Here is a 22,763-nt window from a genome sequence, read left to right as displayed (position 1 = left end):
AGACAACAATTTAGTAAGTGCAAGTACATTAGCTTTAGATAAACCAAACTACACCATGTGAAAGTGGAGCAATAAGAAACACATATGAAATGAAATACACACATACAGTACATATGCTGTTTATATACCTGAGGAGTGGTTGGAAGAGATGTATTTATAGCCATCGGCGGAAGATGCGTATTTCAAATGCACATTTCTTGTCATAAAATTTAAGGATTCAAACGATTTGGGAGAGCAGTATTAAAAGCAACCTACTGGATTGTAGTGAAAGTGGAACAAGGCACTGATGAGAGATATATTAGACCTGTAGGTAGGAGTTAACAAACTAAAGAAGATGGCTGCAGTGCAACATGAATGCAAGCCGTCATTAAAACCTTATATTTTTACTGTCTGTGATAAAAACCCATAGAAGAAGGAAAAGAACCACTGTGCAGTATGCGCTTCCCTCTCCGGACCTCTAGGCGGCGCTGTAACATTAGCCGCAAACCGCCGTTAAACATAAGGAGAAGAAGACGACAGTTGCGGGAAAACTGAAGTGGATCATTCCTGCGTTATCAAACTTCAAATTGTAGAAAACAAGGTAAATATAGAAACATTTATTTCTCTACAAGTAGCCAATGGCATTTAACAAACTGTGGTCTACTCTTCAAATCACAGATTGGTCTGCCAAAGTATTCGCGTCGGTTTTGTCTCAATCTGTGTGTAACAGATAGTTACAGCTAGCTAGTTGTGTAACCTCTCAAAACAAATCATAGCAGTTAACGTTAGCCAGCCTGATGTTTCGCTAGCTGCCAATTTAAGCTACTGCCATACGTATATTTTGGCATTAAACTGTTTATTATATACTTCCTGAATACTTCTCTGGATGGTTCTGCCTTATCTCACTGGCATATATATTTTCATCACATGTTTGTTACATAATCCTGCTTTACCAGTGTGCCACAAAATGATTCTCAGTCAGCTCACGTAACGTTAATTACGTTATACTCAGATACCCACAAGACCCCCACAAGTTTTCATTGATGAGGTATCATAGGAAATAAAATCTACATTTGCATTATTGAGACTCATTTTATTAGCACGTTGTCTCTTTCCACTGATCCTAGTACACAGAAAATACTGTACAGCACAGTCAGCAAGGAGGATATAACTGGTTAATGAGAATACGTTTCATAAGCCTACCCTAAATACTGTAGTTGCCTTAGTAACTTCCAATTGAGAAAACACACATAGCTGGCTATCTAGGTGACAGTATACTCTACGCACAGTAAATGTGGTATGACCAAATTATACACAATGCCATGGTCTTAATTTTACTGCAGCAGGGTCAGTTTGTCAAAATCACAGACATGGTTAGATGGATTAGTTCACTGTTCAATCCACAATGGGACATTTTAAAGCCATGGTGTGGATGATTAATCACATATCCATAACAAAAACATCTTGATCCATTATTGATATATATTGCATCTACATATACAGCATGCTACTTGTCTGTCTGGTGTTGTTGTCCATGTCTGTGAGTCTGCTCACTGTCTATGTCTATGTTGATTGGTCACATGACTTAATTTTAGTCTGTGTCAACTCAACTTACCCCTGTCGTCTGTTGCCCTTCTTGTTTGACGTGTCGTCTTGCTGTGTCTTTGCTGACTGCCATGACTAGGCCTGCATTCGAGGAAAAATATGAATCATTGATATCACGATTCTTTGCCACGATTTCTTTGACCATGAGAAAACAAAACAAATTGGTTGTACCAAACAGATTTTTTTTGGCACCTAAAACACATTGCGCATCACCACAAGTATGTAAACGTAGAGGCTTCAATAAAGAGAAGGGAGAGCAGCGTGTTGGAGAACTTTAAACCTATCTTATACAGTCAATGTTTAAAACTCACAGAAGAAAGTTGTTTGGGATGCAATAAGCTCGTAAAATTTAATGAGAATCATGAACAAGATCAATCAAGATTTTATAACGATTAATTGAAACAAAGCAACACAGTAAGCATTGTGACTTCATTTTGGCACACATGGAACCCCATACCACTGGAGCGTATAGTTTGTCTAATATTTGCAGTTTATTGTTTACAGCCTCTGGGTGTGCTCTGATTTTTTTTTCTTGTAGCTTTTAAAAATGACCATGAAAACCCCAGTGGCCATTGATGTCAAAAAGGGGATTTCAGTCCTTTGGGAGACTCTGCAGTGTCCCATATGGTAAGTGTCATGCTGACCAATAAGGGAAATTTTAAGGACTCTGCGAAATGTTTGGTGAATTAAAAGATTAAGTCTGAAATTTGGTAAAACTGTCATGTTCTTTATTGACTTCATGACTTCATTCTTTCTTTTTTCCTGTAGCTTGGATTTAATGACTGCACCTGTATCTACTAACTGTGACCATCAGTTTTGCAAGTAAACAATACAGTTTGATTATGCCACATTTTATTTAAAAAATAATTTGTATATATTTTTTACATGCACTCACAAACAATATATATCCTTTTTTTTTATCAGATTTTGTATGTTGAAACTTTTGGACAACACCAAACAAAACAAGGCTGCATGTCCAGTGTGTAAAACCAAGATAACTAAAAGGTTTGACAAAATCAATAAGATGTCAGTTACAAGTAATATTAATTATATTAGTAACACTTATTCATTTTCATAATGTGTGTGTGTGTGTGTGTGTGTTATACAGGAGCTTGCAGGAGAGCCCTGGGTTTCAGAGACTTGTAGCAGGACTTCAGGACATGATACAGGCATATGAATATGACACTGGCACAAACTGTAAGACAACATCACAGACTTCTTAAAATGACTTTGAAAAATGAAGTCACATTACATTGATAATCTAATAACATTACTTTATTTGGTTTCAGACTTAACTGGAATGTCAAGGCAAAAAGATCAGTCGGGGTAAGACATTTTTTACTTTTGGCCTGTTTGTCTGTCATAGGTAAAAATGAAAATGCTAATTCATCTATAATTCATCTACCCAGAGTCACAGATGCTGAAGCTGCTGAACATTGTCATGATATGTCATTTGGAAACACACCTGGCAATGGGGAAATTGTCGACAATGATGATATTTCAAGGTCTCTCTCTTCGACTATAGCAGGTAAAATCTTGAGGCCTTTATGGTGGTGTATCTTTTCACATCAAATTAAAGATTTGCTTTCATTTAAAAACTAGTACTATTATTCATTTAGAAAGTGTGTTGTCTTCCAAAAGGTTAATTGTCATTTTCCCATTCTTTTATGTTTTTTTTAGCCCAGACTGGATTTGCAAGACTGATGGAACTTGAAGACACAAGTCCTTTGACAACAGAAAATGAAGGCCTGGACAGTGGCCTTGGGGAGGCCCCACTAATGTCTGACAGGAAAATGCGCAGCCCTACAGATAATTTGGAACCAGTAGAAACAGAAATGTCTGTTGTGAAAACAGCAACATCAGTACACAAAACTAGAGGCAATAAGCAATTCCACAAACTGGAGAAAACCTCCCTTTGTGCATCAATAATTCCAGACGAGACCAAACACCAACCTTTAAGAAAATCCTCAAGGAAGAAGCAGAAAACGGATTTGGAGTCTGACAAGATTCTTAAGGAGAAACAGAAGAAAAGTCTAGAGAAAGTTGCTGAGTGGCTCATGAACGTTCCAACTGAAGAAAGTCTTGAGTTAGAGAAACTCAACGAAGACACCGATGACTCGGACAGCTGTTCTTCCTCTTCAACAATAGATGTCAAGCAACACAACAGTGATGTGAATCCTGGGAGAGTGGATCGTGCTAAAGCCCTTGAGGAGCAGGTGTTTGGGGCGGTCTACAAACGAGAGCGAAGGGGGTCCAGAGTTGTCTCATCTCCACTTAATGTTTTTGTCAAGCCATCAACAACTGAAGAAACACCAACTGTCTCCAAAAGAAGAAAGAGTGTTCTCACTCCTGCAGATTATTTCAAGAAAACAGGCTCTGAAGGTAAAAGTGCAAGTGACATGGAGGAAGAGCAACACAGGTTAGAAAGAGTAAATGACAACAGCAGTGACATTTTTGAAGAAGCTGGACAAATCAAGGCCATGAAGAAAAATGATATAGACAAATATAAGGAAGAGTCAATCAACTTTCTAGAAAGTGACAAAAATAATGGCAAAGATGAGGTTTCCTCTCCCGTGTTTGATATTGGACAACAGCTACCAGATAGAAAGTCAAAGAAAAGTACGCGCAGCAGTCTGCAGCAGGTCGACATTGATTTGCAAGAGAAAGCTCAGGCAACTTTAGAAAGTACTGAGCAAAAGAAAACTGACAAGAGGAAAGTTAAAAACATGAGGTTGGAAAAAGCCAAGCCTGCTAGAGTTCCAAAACCCCTTGTTCTGGTTGGAGTTAGAAATGGAGAAACCAGTTGTAAGACTAGACCAAGGTCAGGAGAAGTTCAAGTTCATATTGAGAATTACCCTAGCAGCGAAGACCAAGAAACCCCTGTCGTAAGGAGCAAGAGGAGAAGTAGAAGACTTCAACTCTTCACTGAAGAAATCCAAGAATGTCACAAGAAAGCAGACTTGAAAGCCAATAAAGATGAAAAAAACTGCAATGTTGGAAAGCAATCTGAGAATGCTAAAGATGGAACATTGGATAATACGGCATCACCATCCACGAATGAAAACATGGCAAAGGTGGCTGAAAGAAACGGATGTATTTATGATCAAGATATAGAAGAAATAGAAAACATGGAGTTTGATGAGAGAACATCTTATATGAGACCAACCGAAGATGTTAAAAAGTCCCTTGCTGAAGTGCCAAAGGCTGAAACCTTGTCTGAAGCTAGTGCTGCGTGTTATGTCACTGTTGTTCCAAGCTCTTCAAGTCCAACTGAAGCAGCTGTGGTCAATCCAACACTTGAAAGTGACAATCCAACAAATCGTCTCCCAAACAATGTTCAGTTGGAAACCTTCCCTAGCCAGGGAAAAGGTGCTGAGATAGAAAATGCGGAGGATAATAATGACAGTGAAGTGGACACAGAGCAACTTCTCAGGAGCTTCAAAGCCATTAAAAGGAAATCTTTCCATCTTGGCGGTTCAAACTTGAAAAGGGGCCGTGGTTTACACCAAGAAAACTTCAAGGGTGCCGAAGCACAGGAAAACCAGCGTCTTTGTTCTGATGTTGAATCTGCAAAATATCCGATATACACAAAGGCATCTGAAATCACCAACCAAGAGGCGTTAGGAGACAATAAAAACTCGTCTTGCAGTGATTTGATATCCCCTTCCTTTTCACCCGCCCCGGCAAGGCATCCAGTTGTTGAGAAACCAGATCAAATGGTGGTAGCAGCCTCGACCCCTGGTAGCAGTCAGGACAGCGCCGGTGGTGACTGTGTCTCCAATAGTGTCAGCAGCGCCCTCACTCCAAATAAAGTTTCCAAACGTGAGATAGAAAGTCCTCATCTTTCTGATATGTCTCAAGTAGTGGATTCTGGGCTCTGCTTCACAGGCGCTGAACGCAAGGAGCCAAATGAACCCTCCAATTGTTCTCAAATCCCAGAGAAACAGCAGGGTGCCGGCAGAGGAAGGGAGATAAGAGACAGCACGTCTGTGTCCCAGTCAGCTGCCAATGGAATACATTCAGTCAACAGTGCTGAACATTTCTCAAACGCAGAGTGCTCTTTAACTCCCGATGGCCTTGTAATACCTGTTGTACAAATTGTCCACGAAGCACAGTCAGACAGCCATGGTAGTACCAGTTCCTCCATCAGTGGCATGCCCAGGAAGAGGACAAGGGCCCAACGGCTCACCTCTTCATTGGAATCAGACTGCAGTGAAGAGGGATTACCAACTTTGACAGAAATCTTTGGAACTTCTGCTCTTCCCCCTGCGGTGACAAAGGAGCTGGCAGGCTTCAGTGAAGCTAATAGATGTGAGGATGCTACAGTTTGTGGAGCAAAACAGTTGGACCGTCCACCTGCATGCCCCAGCCCAGACTGTGACAATTCCAGCCAAGGATCTGTGGACTTATTTGGAACGCCAGATGATTGTAAGTTTATTCTCAGTAACCAAAATAGTTTTTAAGTATAGGTTTGCAACCTGCTGAGATTAAGCAGCACAATACGGCTTATTTTTTTGGTTGTTTCTGTGGTATGTGGATGGAGAAAAACTTATTTTCAAGCATTAAGACACAAAGCAATGAAATTATTCTCTCTCTGCAGGTGATGTCCCAGTAAACCACGCCAACGTTTCCTCACAAATTGAATCATCACAATTTTCAAACGAAGTCCTTGTTACACAGGTAATGACTGTTCTTAATCACTTTTTCAAATACACCCTCTGTTTTAGAAAAATTGTTGAGTTCAATTTATGAACAACCTTTTGGGTTCTTTCTAACGTTTTCTATTCTATTCTAACACAGAATTGTAAGTCTAGCTGCTTATTTAGCATCACCTTACTATGCATTGTCCCATTTTGCCCCATAGAGGGCAGCTCTTACCCTTTCCCCAACCAAACTGTCAACTCCTGGATGACAGACTACCTCGCTCAGTAAAAAATGTCCCCCTCAGCAGCTTTCTAAATTGCATTTCATTTACGTTAGAGGAAATGCCGCCTAGGAGATGATTCTTGTTTTCTACCTCATTCATCTTCCAGCACTTTCAACTTTTATCTGACTGTCTTTGACTGGGAGCTTAAGTTTCATGCCCTGGGGTTTAGAAAGGGTCCAGGATTACACACATCTGAGGTTACAAACATTTTGTGTGTTTGTGTGTGTGTATAATTAATTTACTTGCGCTGTCACCTTAAAGAATAAAAGGGCGGTCCATTGAAACACACTTTTGGTAGAGGTGGGAATCACCAGACGCCTCCCGATACGACATCATCACGTCACTTTTGCCACGATACAATATTGTGATTTTTTTTTACGTATTGCAATATTGTGCAAAATATTGCAATTTATGACTTTTTTTTTTTTACAACTTATAATTTTTCCCAATTTTAAATAAATGATGTCCCCAAAGGAAATTTCTGTTCTGAAAACATCTGTTTCATATAAAAAGATACAGTTCTCTGTTTTTTCATATAACTTCAATTTCATAACTGCAGAATGGGATTGTCAAGCAGACAAACTGACCAACACATATATAATAAAAGATTGATAGTTGGTATGGCCTGTGTATCGATACAGTATTGCCACAGAAAATATTGCGATACTATGCTGTAACGATTTTTTTCCCCCACCCCTAACTTTTATTAATTTCACCCTTCATATATCTTAAATATTATTTAATCACCTTCTGGCTGTCTTTTTCTGCCAGATATTTTCCTAACTAAGTGTTAAAAACACCCATTACCATCCAGTAATAACTAACTGGTTGATTGTTGGGTCCTCCTTCCTTACTGGCAGTTGTTATTGTTTTTATACATCAGTGCAAGACACAAACTGTGTAGTCAGTATGTCCCTTCCTTTTCATCCCTCACCCATATTTGATTAAAGTGTATTCATAATTTGTAATAACGTTTTGCTTTACTTTGTTTTCTTCTGTTTTAGCAAAAAATAGAAATGCAGAAGGAGCTGGTGAGATTGGAGAAGTTGATGGCTCTGGTGACGGAGGTGCTTCAGGAAAAAGAAGGCAGTCCTGCAAAAGAAGTCTCCTCAAAAACTATTCAGAGCAGCAAAACCACAGGTGAGCAGATGAGAAAAGTAGTTTTCTTCAATCTGTTTTCTTTAGTGCTGACACAATTGGTCGATAAACTATTAACAAATTTGCAAAAATACTCAATTTCTAAGGAATATATCATAAAACCGTTACCCCAAACCTGACTTTCTTTTTAGTTAAACTCATGTATTAGCTTGGTGCATGTGTTGAGAGCTGATGATTGTGTTGTGTTCACAGACCCACACGCTCACATACTCCTCCCTTGTGACCAGGGCAGAGGCCAAGGTTCAGACTGGTAAGTAGTGCAGGATATAGCATATTCTGATATTTTGACTCTTCTTTAATTCCTGAGAGAAATAATTCTTTGGCAATGAATACATTTTTATTAGGTAATAAATAACACTAAAAAATAGTTAAATAAACATAATCAACACACAAAACTGTTAGCAAGAAAACAAGTACAAAACATAGTACATACAATAGGACAGATGTGCTTTAGTTGAGCTTCATTGCTTTATCTCTGTTGCAGAAAAAAACTAAGCTATGCTAATGAAACAATGTGCATCATGGACAACCCCAGTCAAAATACAAGTAAACGTTGCTTTTTTTCCCTGTCAAACATAAAAGTGTGCCTCCCAACATTAGGTCCTTAACCCCTTTCACACAGAAATTCTGCAATAGCGCTGCGATGAAGGTCTGCCGTTATGCCGGCTTTGTTTATTCACACCGAGCAAAGGCTGCATAATGCCGTCCCAGTGTGTGATTTCACACAGCATTCCACCAGCAAATATAAAACAGCACCGTCTTGTGTGTGTGAGCCACACTGTTAATTAAAGGAGAATTCCTGCCGATATCAACACGCAGCTCTCTTGTTTGTTAATGTGGAATGCTGTCAGTAGCGAGAAAAAACAAAACAATCGGTGCTGCCTACACTGTACTATCCTCCTGTTAGAGCTAGCACCCACCAGGCTCAAACAGGGCAAGTTTTAAATGTGTTTTTAGCATATTAACATGTTCAAAATGTCATTACAAGTGCCCACCCAGATGAAGTGATTCCTTGCGAGGGATAACAGTGAATCTGACTGCTGTAGATGTGAAAGAAATGCGTAAAAGTTCTGCTAAATTCATCTCTGTTAATAGGTTAAAAACACATTTATAACTTGCCCTGTTTAAGTCTGTTGGGTGCTAACTCTTGCTTAAGGACAACACGGTGTAGGCAGCACCGATTGCTTTCCTTTTCCTCTCTACTGACAGCACTCCAAATTTACAAACCACAGAGCTACGTGTTGGAATTGCCGGCATTCTCCTTTAACCACGCAAACCCCACCGGGCCTACAAACCGCCAACTTTATGCATTATAGTAGGACAGTTGTCAGTAAAGAAAAGAAAAGGACTAAGACAGCTGCAGCACTAGTTTGACTATTGCACGCAGTGTTTCTATAAGTTATCAAATAACATCTGCTACTCGGAGCGCTGCTTTGTCATTTTTTGACCTGCCTGTAGGACGTCTCATGCTACCCTTCTGTATGTTGTCCCAACATGCCCGCTGACGTTGGTTGGACGCTTTTAGGGCTCTGTGACTACCTCTGCTGCTGGCTTAAAGGCGCAACAACTCTGTCCTCCCATTCTGTTGGCTTAAGGGCGCATCAGTTCCGTCATGAACAGGCTGTGTGAAGTGGCTTTTATTTGTAGTATGCAGGAAATGATTGGAGGAGCTGATAAGGGATTGTCAGGAATTGGACAGTTTGAAACCGGTTCCACATGGTCACAGTTTTCATTCCTGCAGAGGTTTGAAATTCTCTGTATCTGACTGTCTGAAAATAAGGTCAGTGAAAATGATAGGAAGATTTGTCATCAATTGTGATCTTTCACGGGGATCACTTATGTTTTTTTGGTAATTGTCAGTACTTGCAAGTACGTATAAGTTTAAAGTATTAGTTGACAATTCTTGGAAATACCCTTGTTAACTTCCTGGCAGACATGAGAAGATCAATAATACTCTTATGCCTAGCTATTAAATATGAATGGATACATCCAGCAGCCGGTTAATTTTTGGTCAGTCAGCCAGTTTAACAATCAGCTATGACAATCCTTAAAGATAAACTTGACTCCAATAACAAATCTAATGAAATTATATCTGCCTCAGTGTGTTGTATTTCTCTCCTCAGAGGATTGTATACGTTGTTAATACATTTTAAATTGAGCCATATTAAGCAGAACAGTAACCGGAGCAAGTGGCATGTAATTGGTCCCTTTCAGTCTGCAACTGAAGGAGAAAGTTGGTAAGTTAGTGTGTATGTGTGTTGCTAGTCTCGTTTTCAGAAGGTGATGCATTTCAAGGGGACAGGCGGATAATCTCACTAATGAACCCAGAATCTGCTTATGCTGTGGAGATAAAAAGTCGTTACTGACTGCATCTTATATGTCATTTAGAGCACTTAGAGGGAAACTTGTGTTGCCACAGTAATTTATCTCTCCTGCTTGACTGCCCTCCCCCAACCTCTCTCCTTACAGGCTTCTAAGTGATGTCCTCCAGGCAAGAGAGAGAGAGAGAGAGAGAGAGAGAGAGAGAGCGCAAGAGAGAGAGGGCAGATGATAACAAGGAGGGCTTTAGCTATACGTTATGAGTTCTAAATTAAAAAGCCAAACTCCATGGTGAAATTATTTAAATTCAGGCACGCTGCCAGTTGTCAATATTTTTGTGAAGAAACAAACCCAAAAGAAAACAAAGGAAGGGAATTCCAAAACCTTAGTTGTATGATTAACTGTATATTGAGTTTCTGCCAATACTGAGCCTACATTTACATCTTACTACCTAATACATTTGTAGAGTTTCATTTGAAATGAAACAGTGTCTATGAGTTTAAATTGCGGCTATTCAGTTTTAGGGGCACATAATCCTCATATTTTAGGACAATGCAGCAGGATAGTGACAGTAAACGTACATACCTTAACCCAGGTTGTTTTTCTGCTTAACAGTGTTATACTCTTGATTGGAGTCAGTGACTTGACATTAATCAAAGTGACAAAGTGTTTCACTTACTGATGACACTAATGGCGAAAAAGGCTCCTGAAATGAGCAACAAGTTGCACTCAGAATCTTGCCGGAGAAGATTATAAGTATCTGCTAATCTTTGGGGATCAAAGACTTTGACTGCAAAGGACTTGCAACCAAATAATGACAATTAGGTGTATGCTACATTGCCCTATTACTATCTCTCTTCTAAAACTAGTAGACTATTTTTATTTATCTACTTTGGATGCAAACAACTTTTAAATAAAAGCTTGGAGTCAGCATTTTAACCATGTAGTGATTGTTCTTTCCGACTGCACAGTATCCTGAGTGAACCTACACTCAAAGTAGTAAAGCCAAACCAGTTTAGACATGTTGAGTAACCTATACCCTTTATTGTTCTGTGGCTCGACACAAGATTAAAACTTTGTTCGAAGTATCACCAGTGGCTCTACACATGAACTTGAACCTTGAGAACATTGTCTGTGTACACAGCGTTTACTACAAAGAGAGGTTTTGAACAACTCACTGTAGCTGTTGGTGTTTCGGTTTGCTGACATCTCGGCAGTCAAAAAGAATCGATCTACAACTTAACAAGGAGGAGAGTAAAGATGGGATGCTCCTAAAGCTTAGTTCCAAATAAATCCACGGATAATTTGTTGTTTTTCTTTAGTGAAAAATAATATTGAACTTGTAGTTGAAAAAGGAGCTTTATATAAGAATGACATTTCATCCAATGGAGTCCGTTCATTCGCATTCAGAGATCAACTCTTTTGGGCTGACAAGATGGCGGATAGTGTAAACAACAACAGCTAAATGAGTTGTTAAAGCCTTTCTTTTTAGTAAACACTATGTACACAAACGATGTTCATAATGCTTGAAATCATGTGTAGAGTCCCTGGTGATACAAAGTTTCATGTTGTCAAGCCTTCTTTGTGTTTTAGAAATAGTAATTGTGATGCGATCATAGTAGTGTCTCTGGCACTCCCATTCAAAAGGCCAATTGACCGAAAAACTAAAATATGGTAAATCTTAAAAGGGGTGTTTCCGTCCTAAATGTGTGTTTAAACTGTGCGAGAGTTACCCTTTAACATGCCTTTTATCTGCGGCAATGGCAATTTAACCTACCATCCACACACCATGTTAACTCATTTCCTTCAAAAGTTGATGAAGACGTCTTCTCTGCAGGAAAGCTGTTCCAGAAGCAGAGCAAGAGCCCAGCACGAGACCATCTGATGGCCAAGAGGTCATCCAGCCCAGTGGGTCAAAGCATGGCAGCACTGCAGAGATGGGTAAGGCTACTGGTGTAGTGTTGGAAAGAATGGGAAACATGCTAGAAATTTCATTAAAGAATAAATTAATTTTAATCTTCCTGAAGAACATTAGCAGAAAGACACATTTACGACATTGTAAAAAAAAAAAAAGGACAGATATGGCGGTCTACATGGCAACTGCCCCTTAGAGATAGTAGCTCTTTATAGCTTCTCAAAGTGTTTTAGTATGCTAACAAGGTTTGGTTTGACTGAGTTGAGCAGAGTTAAAGTGGTTTGTCTGGTGCATGGTAGCTTGACTGTGTGCTTAATGAAGGTTAAGCTCTGTGGGACAATTTAAGTAGAAGTGGGTCGGATCATGTCATGTTCAGTGTAGCTGTTGCTGACTATTTCTTTTTCCTTTTTTTTTTCGGTTTCTCTCTGTCTTTAGCAGTGCAGCGCTCCACAGACACAGGGCCGAGTGTTAAAGGCACAGCAGTCTCCAAAACTCCTATCTCAACTTCAGCAGCAAAAACATTAAAGAGCAATGGTTCACCATCAGATGGGCATGAAGACAAAGAGAATAACACTCCACCGAGAGACAGAACTAAAGCGAAGATGGTGCTAGTGTCATCTGGATTAGGCCCCAATGAACAGGTGCTCACACACCCATTCAGTCACCAAATGTGTTTTTTAGCACTTTATGGAGTAGGATGCACTAACCAATCAGATGTTTCCTGTAGATAATGGTCAAAAGGTTTGCCAAGCGAGTTGGTGCCCGTGTGGTTTCCCAGGTAACGCCAGAGGTGACCCATATCATAATGCACACAGGTAAGTATGCTCGAATGTAAGAAGTGTGAGTGTAAGACAACACTGTTCATTAAGTTAATACTGCAACCGTAACTGGATTTGGCTTGATACACAGCAGAGCAGTTAAATCTGCTGTTGCAAATTTCTACTTTAAATCTTTCCAGGTTCTGTTTTTCAATATTTTCTTGAGCAGGGACATTTGCATTTCCAAAAGTAAATTTTCTTTTTACATGTAGTTACAGCTTGTTTTGTGCGTCTTTTAAAGCGCTCCTAAGAGATAAGCGCTGTGTTTCTCCCTCACCCACGCACTCTCTCCTCCATTCATCCGCTTGTTGCTAATTACCCTCTCTGATAGATTATTTTTAATTTCAGAGCTTGCTGTCTCCAAAGCACCATATTAACTTCTTGTTTAAGAAGCCTTTTTTTTATGAAAAGCTGTTTCCCGGGTAACCAAAAAAAAAAAAAAAAGGAATGCTGGGACTCTTGATCTTTGCAGTTAAATGTTGGAAAGGAGCAGGAGGTGTCCCATTCTAACCATTGGCATAAAATAATAATCATTTGAAATTAAGTTATGTTTAAGGCGCATCAATGACGTGCACTTAACTCTTGCCTGAAATACATATCAATGCACAATCACTATATTTCTTGAAGGAATAATTACGTTTGTCCCCATCTGTGAAGCTATTCCCTGTTTAAGATTGTGTTAAACTGTTGGATGGTTTTAAAGAAAAAGGGTTTTACTTTTAAAAAGTAATTCCTGGGAAGAGTTGGCAATAGTTATAGCTTAAGCATAGCATACATTGATGTTTATTTTGAAAGCTTTCAGGATCTCTAAGAGCAGTCAGGTATTCTTTTCTACACATTGTCTGCTTGTATCTGCATACTACAGTATGGGGCATGCTGTTAAACAATGATTGACCTCGAGGTTATCAGCAACACAAACTGACTCAGGTAACTCAGTTCTGTTTCTTCTCTCTTCTCTGCCAGATGAACAACTGGTATGTGAGCGCACACTGAAGTACTTCCTCGGCATTGCGGCCAGGAAGTGGGTGGTGAGCTTCCAGTGTAAGTCCTGATTCACTTTGTTTTGTCAAACTCCATCACCGATGTGTTGACAACAATTACTCTGAATACAAAACAGCATGATGTGGGGAGATAGGCTGGAATAAAAGGAGTGTTACATAATACAGTAGCCACCAGAATAGTGTTTGTGCTTCTGACAATAAGCTCCTAAGTTGTTTTTTCCCCTCTCCACAGGGATTTCAGAGTGCTTCAAACTAAAGAAACTCTTAGATGAGGTATGCTTGGGTTTGTGAACCGGTGACTTCCTGTTCCATCTCTGCATGTCTCGATTTCGAATCAAGGCTACATGATAAATCTCTCCTTGTGGTTCACTGTGATGCTTCATAGAGTATTTGTCAGCCATTTGCTTTAGCAATGGCTGCATCTGGTTCTGTGCTATGCAAAAATAATCCTTTGCCAAGCTTTGTTTAGCATCGCCATTAATTTATTCAGCCAGTTTATAAGCATTTTTATGCATCATGTAGTCTATGAAGAGAAGGACTCCATACGATTATAAGATGAGCTCTGTCAAACTGAAGAATGTCCAGCGTACTCTTTGGAGCGTACTTGACCCTTAAAATAAATCACTTCTTTAATTAGCTGTCTGTTTGCTTACAATCAGTCCTTTTATGAGATTAATATGGATACTTGTTTCAATTCTGTAAAAGCTATTAGCGGGAAAGGAATTATACCATTGTTAGTAAGTACTATACATTTACTGAAGTCATTTGGCTGTTTTTCCCAACAGAGTGTCTTTGAAGTGAGAGGTGACGTGGTGAACGGAGCCAGCCACCACGGCCCCATGAGAGCTCGCACCACTGAAGATAATAACGTGAGTCCCTTACACACTCAACACCATACTATTCCAGAGTGTTTAGTTCCAATCCAATCTCTCCTCAGATTAAAGTCAGTTCCCACGAGTCTAACTTTGACTCCTTTTTTTAACCTGCTGCTAAAATTATGTCTGCTTGTTATAGATGTCTAAAAAACAAAACAGAATTTTGGTATCTTAAGTATTGTTCCGTAACATTTAATATTCATGACTAAACAATGAAAAACACAGCTAATCTGCAGCAAGCAATAAGCAAACAAACTCAAAACTGTCATCAATCAACATTTGATTCAAATGTTGCTGACCTTTGTACAATCAGGTAAACTATAAAGTGGTTTACTGCTAAGTACAAGAAACATTTCCTACTGTTTGGAAAACAGAAGAAAATGACAATCTAGCTATGTATTGTATAAAAACATTAATCTCAGGCATCAAACACAACCAGGTGTAGAAAAAGTTCATGTTCATGTGATGTTAATCGCGTGATCGTGTTGCTAGGCAAGGACTAGATGGAGTCTGATCCGAGTGTTGGCTGTGGCCTCAGCTAAGCTGCGGCATTTAAGAAAATCAGATCCCAATAACTAATCTAACCTGTTTGCATTATACAGCACCTACCGCATTAGAAATACAAATGAGGCAGATAACGTACTGGGTATAAAAACAAAATAGACATTTAAAGTTGATGATATCTTTTCTTAATTTGATAGGACAGGAGAGAGATACAAGCAATTTTTGGAGATTTATTTATATCAAAGGTTTCTGGCCAGAATTGAACCAGGGGTCATTCAATTACTTTGTTTGCTTCTTAAACCACTAGACTAGCAGGATCCCCCCATTAAAGAGTCATTTAACAGTTGGTGAAGCAAACAGCTAAACATTGAACCTGCATGCTCTCCATTCCATTTCCACATTCTCCCACCAAGGCATTTATCAGAATTACATTGTTTTCTACATGACCTTTTTTTCATGATTGACATCAGTCCATTCTATCAGACTATCCACACACTGTATACTGTAGATTATATTATATAATAATTATAATTTGGTGTAAGGCCAGCAGGACCAGTTCTGTTGCCACTCAGGGAAAATTAGAAATTGAAAGATGACATGTTGGCTGTATCACTGCCTCTGAATAACCTCTTGTAATTGAATTAGGTAGAAATTTCAGGTTTATTTAAGTGGCTTCATTGTAATGCTGGCACATTTATGGAGCCAGACAGATTGTCCTGTTCATACTCTCCTGCACCACTCTCTGCACCACAAACAGATGAGGTGTGTGTGTGTGCGTGTGTGCGTGTGCGGTTGCGTGTGCGGTTGCGGTTGCGTGCATGCACACGTTATAATACCACACAATCATATCTCCTGAAGGACATTAGGTGTTGTCTAAATTAAAAATCTGAAACAGAAAGACTTTTTCATCTCACCAAGCACCTCTGGCTAATGATCACTATAGACGGATTGGGAGGTGTGAGACATTAGTATTTCTCTCTATTATTTCTATTTTCTCTCTAGCAGCTTGGGCGGGTACCTTCCAAACATTTCCATCCAGCCACACACTGTATTTGAGACTGGGATGTGAGTCGCACGTTGCCTTACTGTAGTTTCCATGGTTCAAGGAAACCTTACCGTACATTCCCATTTCAAGCAAACTTGTTGATCCTGAGGGAAATAAAACAATGCACCCTTGGTGTCAGGCAGGTGGTTGTGCTTTGCGTGCTTAAAGTGTGATATTACCTTAGTGAAAGTGGCTTGGTTTGCCTTTTACTCTTCAACTCATCCCTGAATTTACGGTATTACAGCAAGAACAAAAAATGAATGCTTTTCAGCTCTACCAGTATAACACAGGTAAGGAGTTCAGAATAAATGCCCTCTTTTGCTAGACTCAAGACATTTTGCAGGCAGTGACATCCCGCAGTATTTTATCCTTACTTTGTATCTTCTTTTTCTTTTTAGTTACTCCTGAAGGGCTACACAATCTATTTGCAAGGGCCTTTCACAGACATGACTACAGGTAACTATCTGCAAGATGACAAACATGTACAAATAAAACTCTAGAAAAAAGGCTTTGTATGTACTGCACAGGGACCCAGAGCTGAAATATAACATGCAAAGGCGATAAGGTAATTACTGAGAAATGTAACTAATCTGTATTTGGTTTTATTCATTACTATGTTCGAAAGTGTCAGGTCAGTGAGAAAGAGTGAAACTATTACAGCATCTACACCTGTCCAGTGATGCTCACTCTCTCTTTAAATCCATCCAGTAGAGCCTGACCAATACTGAAGTTTTAAGGCTTATCTTAGTGATATTTGACAGTTTCATTAATCAAATTAGGTCATTTAAGACATTGTTTGACATTTGGGGGAATACACTTAATTTGCTTTCGTTAGATGTCTTACACTGGTCATATTACACTGGTGCAGTTGAGTCTTGCCACCAGCATGAGGCTGCCAGACAACAAGTGGAGACCCCAAGAAATCACAGCACCAAGCTTATAAATAGTTCCAGCATGTAACGTAAAACCACCACTAGTTGTTTTTACGCTGCTAGTAGGTGCTGGTAGAAGGAATGTGTTCCCTTTGGACAGAGCCAGACTAGCTGTTCCCCTATTTCTAGTCTTTATGCTAAGCTAAGCTAAGCGTCTCCAGACTGTAGCTTCATATTTAACATACAGACATGTGAGTGAGTGGCAACATTTTTAAAATTAGTCTTTTAAAAAGTTTATATGTGGTAGGGCTGCACAATTGATTGAATATTAATCATGATTTTTGCTTCCCATGATCAAAAGATTGGGATCCGGGTTCCCAATCTACTGCTCCGTAAACCACTGTCGGAACATGTACCAGTCAGTGTTGTTCCCTGCACCGCGCAGCTTAGTTTCTAGATGTAGACAGTCACAGAGGACAGAGTAACGTGAAGAAAATTCTACAACAGATAGAAGTCGGTCATTCGTCAGTCACAAGGTTTACCAGTAAACGTAACATTTTGTCCCGTCTGTGTTGTTTACAGACTTCTTAAAGGTGATAAGTAGCTTGCAATTTCTTTTCTTTTTTGTGAAAAATAATATGCCATCTGAGCATGTCATCCATGTGTAGGACATACAACTTCATACCAAAGTTTGTATGTAACGAGAGACTAGCTAAGATTAATTAACATACATTTTACGACTTATAGATATGTCGTAAAATATCAGTCATTCACTACATAGGCATAGTAAAACACAGAACTCATACACCACATCACTTGCTGCACCTAATTTCTCTTATTACTGACCACGAAAAAAAGAATTTTTACACTTTGAAATATATTTTATTATATACATTTTGGCACCGCAGAACAATGGCAAGTGTTTTCAGAGTGTGGTGGGTTGAATAGGGACTTAAGTAGTTGTGTGGGACATTTTTTGTGTTTTGTCATATTTCACAGTGGTTGCTCTGGTGACAGTAAGTCACCTGTAAATACTTTATTAAAGTGGAAATGAGCCTTCAGTCATGATCAAATTGCTTTTGCTGTTCTCTACTTTTAAAATTGTTATACATACCTTGTTCTTATGATTTCTTAATGATTGAAACTGTTAATAACCTCCAAGTTATTAGAGAGGAGTAGAGAGGAGTTTTTTTGCTTTTAACCTTCCGGCATGAGTGAATCGACTGAAAGATCATGGTTGGAGGTCTCTGGGGTCACACTACTTAAAAACCCACATGACAGCATTCTTTGGTTTCCTTCTTCCTGAGGCTCTCAAAGTGCTTCTGCTGCATCCTTCCGCTGCCTGCTGAATCGATGAAGCTTTACTAATGGGTCAACATTTGCTAGCTAGCGTGAGGGGTTTAAAGACTTTCTTTTACACAGCATAAACATGAGGATGGAGTCTGTTTTCTTCAGCCAAACAGGATTTCATCTATTATTTAATTGCGTGTGTACGTTAAATGTTGAGGTTACCTACAGCAGACACCGCAAGACTTTCCTGACGTGAGTGTTCTCATGTTAAAGGTAACAAACCATGGAGGTAGCTGTTGCTCTGAAGGCATGTTTAGTGTCTGATATGTTAAAATATAAAAAAAGAAATTCTCTTGACTGATTGATGCGCATACTGATTTGAATGGAGACTTAAGTATTGATCTGTTTTACATTCTTCGGATCAATGGAAGTCTCAGCTTTAAATGAGTCTGCTCGGTATCCCTCAGTTTTAAGTAGAGGGAATTACATTAAGAATTTGTTTTTAGAAAACAGGGTTTTACCAAAACAGTCAACCTTAACAGCCATTTCTGTGTGTTTGTTTATTGTAGAGGAAATGGAGTGGATGGTGGAGCTCTGTGGAGCAGCTGTAGTCAAAGATCCTCTTCTCCTCGACAGTAAAAAGGTGAGAGCGTCAGCAAGAGTGTTGCGCTGTCAGTATCATTTTCAAAAAAGCAGGGATGGTTGTTTTGAAATTACATCAGTGATATTTGACATTTTGCAGGTGCATAATTAACAATAAAAACAAAAGAGACCTGTCAACTTGATAATTTGTATCTGATTAGAGTTTTTTTATTATTTACATTGTCTTATTGAGCTGTACAGCCTTGCAGAGCCTCAAACATGGCTATAGACTTTATGTCTTCCCTTAATACAGGATGAAAAGTTTAAGTTTGAACAATTCCAGTTTACTTAAGATTCTTATGAGTCATAAAGACAGTCAAGTGCATGCCCTTCTCAACAATAAACAATTATTTGACTCAAAAAGCTCCAACGTCCAAAATATCCATTGTTTGCCTCCTCGTTTTGATTTAATTGAAAAGTATTTCAAATTATTATTTAACAAGTATTATTTTTGTTTATATTTATGCTAAAAAACAAACAAAAAAACAGATACCATAACCACTACAGTCACTAAATCCACTATGCTTAAGCCAGCAAGTTTCAACCAAGAGGCTGTTTGTTGCTAATAAATAATCTTGCAGTTGTGAAAATATAATTTCCTTCCATCTTGGCTGGCTATATATATGTGTGTGTGTGTGTGTGTGTGTGTCTGTGTGTGTGTCTGTGTGTGTGTGTATATATAAATGTGTGTGTGTGTGTGTGTGTGTGTGTGTGTATATATATATATATATATATATATATATATATAACATACAAATTATTGCTAATTTGTAATTCTAAATTACCTTCTTCTTTTTTAAGCAGAAGACCCATCAGCTGGTGATTGTACAGCCTGGTTCAGAGTCTTCAGCGTCGTCCACATACAGCAGTGAGTCTAAAATTAAGTTTTAAACCTGCTGCTTTTATAACTGACCGCAGCAGTGGGAGCTGATTACATACAGTAATTCCTGCAATGATTCACCTAAGGGGTTGAGGCTGAGACAACCTGGGACACCTGACTATAGAGAGTCTGACAGGAATGGGCAATATGCCAAAATGTATGAATATTACGATATACAAAGAGATTTAATAGGCTTTCATTTAATCTTAATTAATCTAATCTGTGAGGCTGCAATAGCCAGCATACTGCTTGCTTAAGTTAAAACAAGTTTGCAGAGAAACAAAGACATGGAAAGACACTTAAAAATATGTGATAGCAAGTGGTGAAGTATCCTTTTTTAAAAGAATAATAGACTAAAACGATTTTCATGATACAAAAGTAGAGGTGCTGTCACCAAGTATTTTGTTTTCCTGTAATTGGACACTTGAAACGGCATCAACACCTTCCAAAGAAACCAAGGAAATGCAATTTTTACTTATTAGTTTAAGGCATCTAAGAAGATATATTGAAGACTTTCTGCTTGACCTAACTTGAGTGTTCATGTGTCTTTTAAGAGACAGAAGAGAGGGTAAGAAAATGGCTAATGTTTTCATGCTAGCCAAGTAAGCTAGCTCCAGACTGTTCTCTTAACAAGTTTGTAGTTTTTTCTGACATGAAACAACATTTAATAAAAGATTTGACATGATATTTTAAATGTGGTAATAAAATAAAATAAAACCTTCAGAAAGTAGCAGGCTTTTAACAGCAGCTAGCTAGCTAGCCACTGACATGCTGTTTTCATTAGCTTGTAAATGCCCTCTAAGAGAAGAGAAGAGACTTTATTATGTTTTACGATGATGTTTTTTTGTTTTTTTTTTTACTATTGAATGTTAATTATCCGAGTTGGACACTAACAGCCACCAGCAACAACATCTTCTGAATTGTTTGACAAGATTTGAGATGCATGAAGCCAAGCAGAGGTGTAGCTCTGGGCTAGCATTAAAATTATTTATTTTTCTAGACTGATCTAGCTCACTAAAATATAGAAATTCTTTACCTGTTTGTCATCATATCACATTATAAATTCACATTTTATTTTCTGGTGTGTATTAAAAAAATCCTATGATTATGCTGTGGTCATTCTCAAAGTATTAGCCACAAGGTTTATCACAATTGAGTCCTCTTATTTGGAAAGGACTGTTAATGGCAGGTACTGTATTAGCTAAAGTACACATATATTTATTTGACTGGTAACTGGTTTAAGTATTGTTAAGGTCAGATGTCTTATCTGAGTACACTGTAGTGAATAGACAGTCCCCACAAGCATAGCCATTCTGGCTGGTGTGCATGCCTGTGCACCTGTCCCTCCATTAGTTTGAGTTAGGATTTGAATGTGTTTGTGGCTGTGTAAGGACTAGTTTGAGAGTGACAGCACGGTTAAATGGCAGACACTGCCAGCCAAAATGAGACGGGTTACCAACAAGAGCAAGGGGAGTGACTTGCCAGAAAAGGGAGTGTGAAGGAAGTTAGACAGCAGAGAAATGGTCAAGAGTAAATGTCAGATTGGAGCCGGGGGAAATGTCAAAACAAGTTGGCAAGTTGAGAGAGAGAGAGAGGCTGCCTTAGCGCAAGGAGAGCTGACAGTCGTTCCCCCCCCCCCATGCACTGCTGCATATTTAATGTGGTTTTTCCTCTTCCACGTCCTCTGGCACTCAAATCCCAGGTAATCATTTGCAGATTTACTTAAAAAACCTTCTGTTCAACAGGTCTTTCTAAACAAGCTACAGTCGTGACACGTGGTTGGCTGTTGGATACCGTGGCAACCTACACCCTTCAAAACTACGACAAGTACACAACATAGGAGGAAGAGCCAAGTACATTAAACCCACAGCCATGACCTATTTTTACAACGTCTGTTTTTTAATGTCAAATACTGTATCTAAACTGCCATTCATCTGTTTTATTGACAATGCTCTGTTTGTTGTTTATTGATGTATATAAAGTTTAATCAACAGAAGATGCTTGAAGTGAGTCTTTTGCACTTTTTTGTTTTGTTTTAAAGCACAAGGAATTAGTGCACACAGACATATCACTGCTACTCAAAATAACTATACATACAAAAACCAAATGTGCCCATAGTAGTAAATCTGGAAATAACAGACAGGCCTAACTGTTAATTGACCGGTATTTCCTTATAAGAAAAGTGTAATTTTAGGGGACTTTTAAATGCACAAATATACAGTCTAACACGGATGAAGTCTTGAAATAGCCTTGGATGAACTGTTTTTTGCAGATATGTCTGAGGTAAGCTGACTTTGAAACCAAGCTAAGGAAACGCTTATCTCAAAGCATGGTAGACCCTATTATCATGCGTCATCTTTAGGGGGTTTCAGAAAGAACCATTTACAGTATTTAGTACTAGTATGTATCCTGTCAGATCTAACATAATTTAATAAGCTCTTGTCGTCTGTGTTCTCCCCTGGTCCCACTGCTGTTTTTATGGTTCTGCGACAGTCCCCTGGTGTATGTCAGCTTTCTGGTCATAGCGGAAACCCTCACCTGAACATGGCCTGAATGTGGCAAAAATAAGAGAGAAGAGCATTATAGGAATTAGCCATACGAGGGCCCATACAGTGGTGTGAAAAAGTGTTTGCCCCCTTCCTCATTTCCTGTTCTTTTGCATGTTTGTCACACTTAAGTGTTCCGGAACATCAAACCAATTTAAACAATAGTAAAGGACAACACAAGTAAACACAAAATGCAATTTGTAAATGAAGGGGTTTATTATTAAAGGTAAAAAAAAATCCAAACCATCATGGCCCTGTGTGAAAAAGTGATTGGCCCCTAAACCTAATAACTGGTTGGGCCACCCTCACCAGCAACAATTGCAACCAAGCGTTTGCGATAACGTGCAATGAGGCTTTTACAGCGTCCTGGAGGAATTTTGGCCCACT

The 22,763-nt window shown here is 38.9% G+C and overlaps 1 protein-coding gene across 2 annotated transcripts; it reads left to right on the top strand.

Annotated features, from left to right (window-relative positions):
• The first annotated feature begins 431 nt into the window (after positions 1-431).
• Positions 432-21,826, top strand: LOC117936815 (breast cancer type 1 susceptibility protein homolog). Of its 2 annotated transcripts, none has more exons than XM_034860215.1 (21): positions 432-580; positions 2,123-2,211; positions 2,353-2,406; positions 2,509-2,589; positions 2,693-2,781; positions 2,874-2,910; positions 2,994-3,112; positions 3,265-6,012; positions 6,185-6,264; positions 7,516-7,651; positions 7,862-7,919; positions 11,826-11,929; positions 12,342-12,544; positions 12,631-12,718; positions 13,685-13,762; positions 13,955-13,995; positions 14,508-14,591; positions 16,545-16,602; positions 18,878-18,951; positions 19,755-19,818; positions 21,576-21,826. In XM_034860215.1, exons 2-21 carry the CDS (start codon positions 2,132-2,134, stop codon positions 21,668-21,670), a joined length of 4,371 nt encoding a protein of 1,456 aa, XP_034716106.1. In that variant the 5' UTR covers positions 432-580; positions 2,123-2,131; the 3' UTR covers positions 21,671-21,826. The 2 variants fall into 2 exon arrangements, with proteins under 2 accessions (XP_034716106.1, XP_034716105.1); XM_034860214.1 differs by having other exon boundaries at positions 12,339-12,544.
• The last annotated feature ends 937 nt before the right edge of the window (positions 21,827-22,763 follow it).

The sequence above is a fragment of the Etheostoma cragini genome, chromosome 21 (assembly GCF_013103735.1).
Source record: "Etheostoma cragini isolate CJK2018 chromosome 21, CSU_Ecrag_1.0, whole genome shotgun sequence".
Lineage (NCBI taxonomy): Eukaryota > Metazoa > Chordata > Actinopteri > Perciformes > Percidae > Etheostoma > Etheostoma cragini.
This window is presented reverse-complemented; position numbering and strand designations above follow the sequence as displayed.

Excerpts from the sequence above, each read along its gene's own strand:
- LOC117936815 (XM_034860214.1), top strand. The coding sequence starts at position 2,132 with ATGACCATGAAAACCCCAGTGGCCATTGATGTCAAAAAGGGGATTTCA. Across the intron at positions 2,590-2,692 it reads AAAACCAAGATAACTAAAAG|GAGCTTGCAGGAGAGCCCTG; the intron begins GTTTGACAAAAT and ends TGTGTTATACAG. Across the intron at positions 2,782-2,873 it reads ATATGACACTGGCACAAACT|ACTTAACTGGAATGTCAAGG; the intron begins GTAAGACAACAT and ends ATTTGGTTTCAG.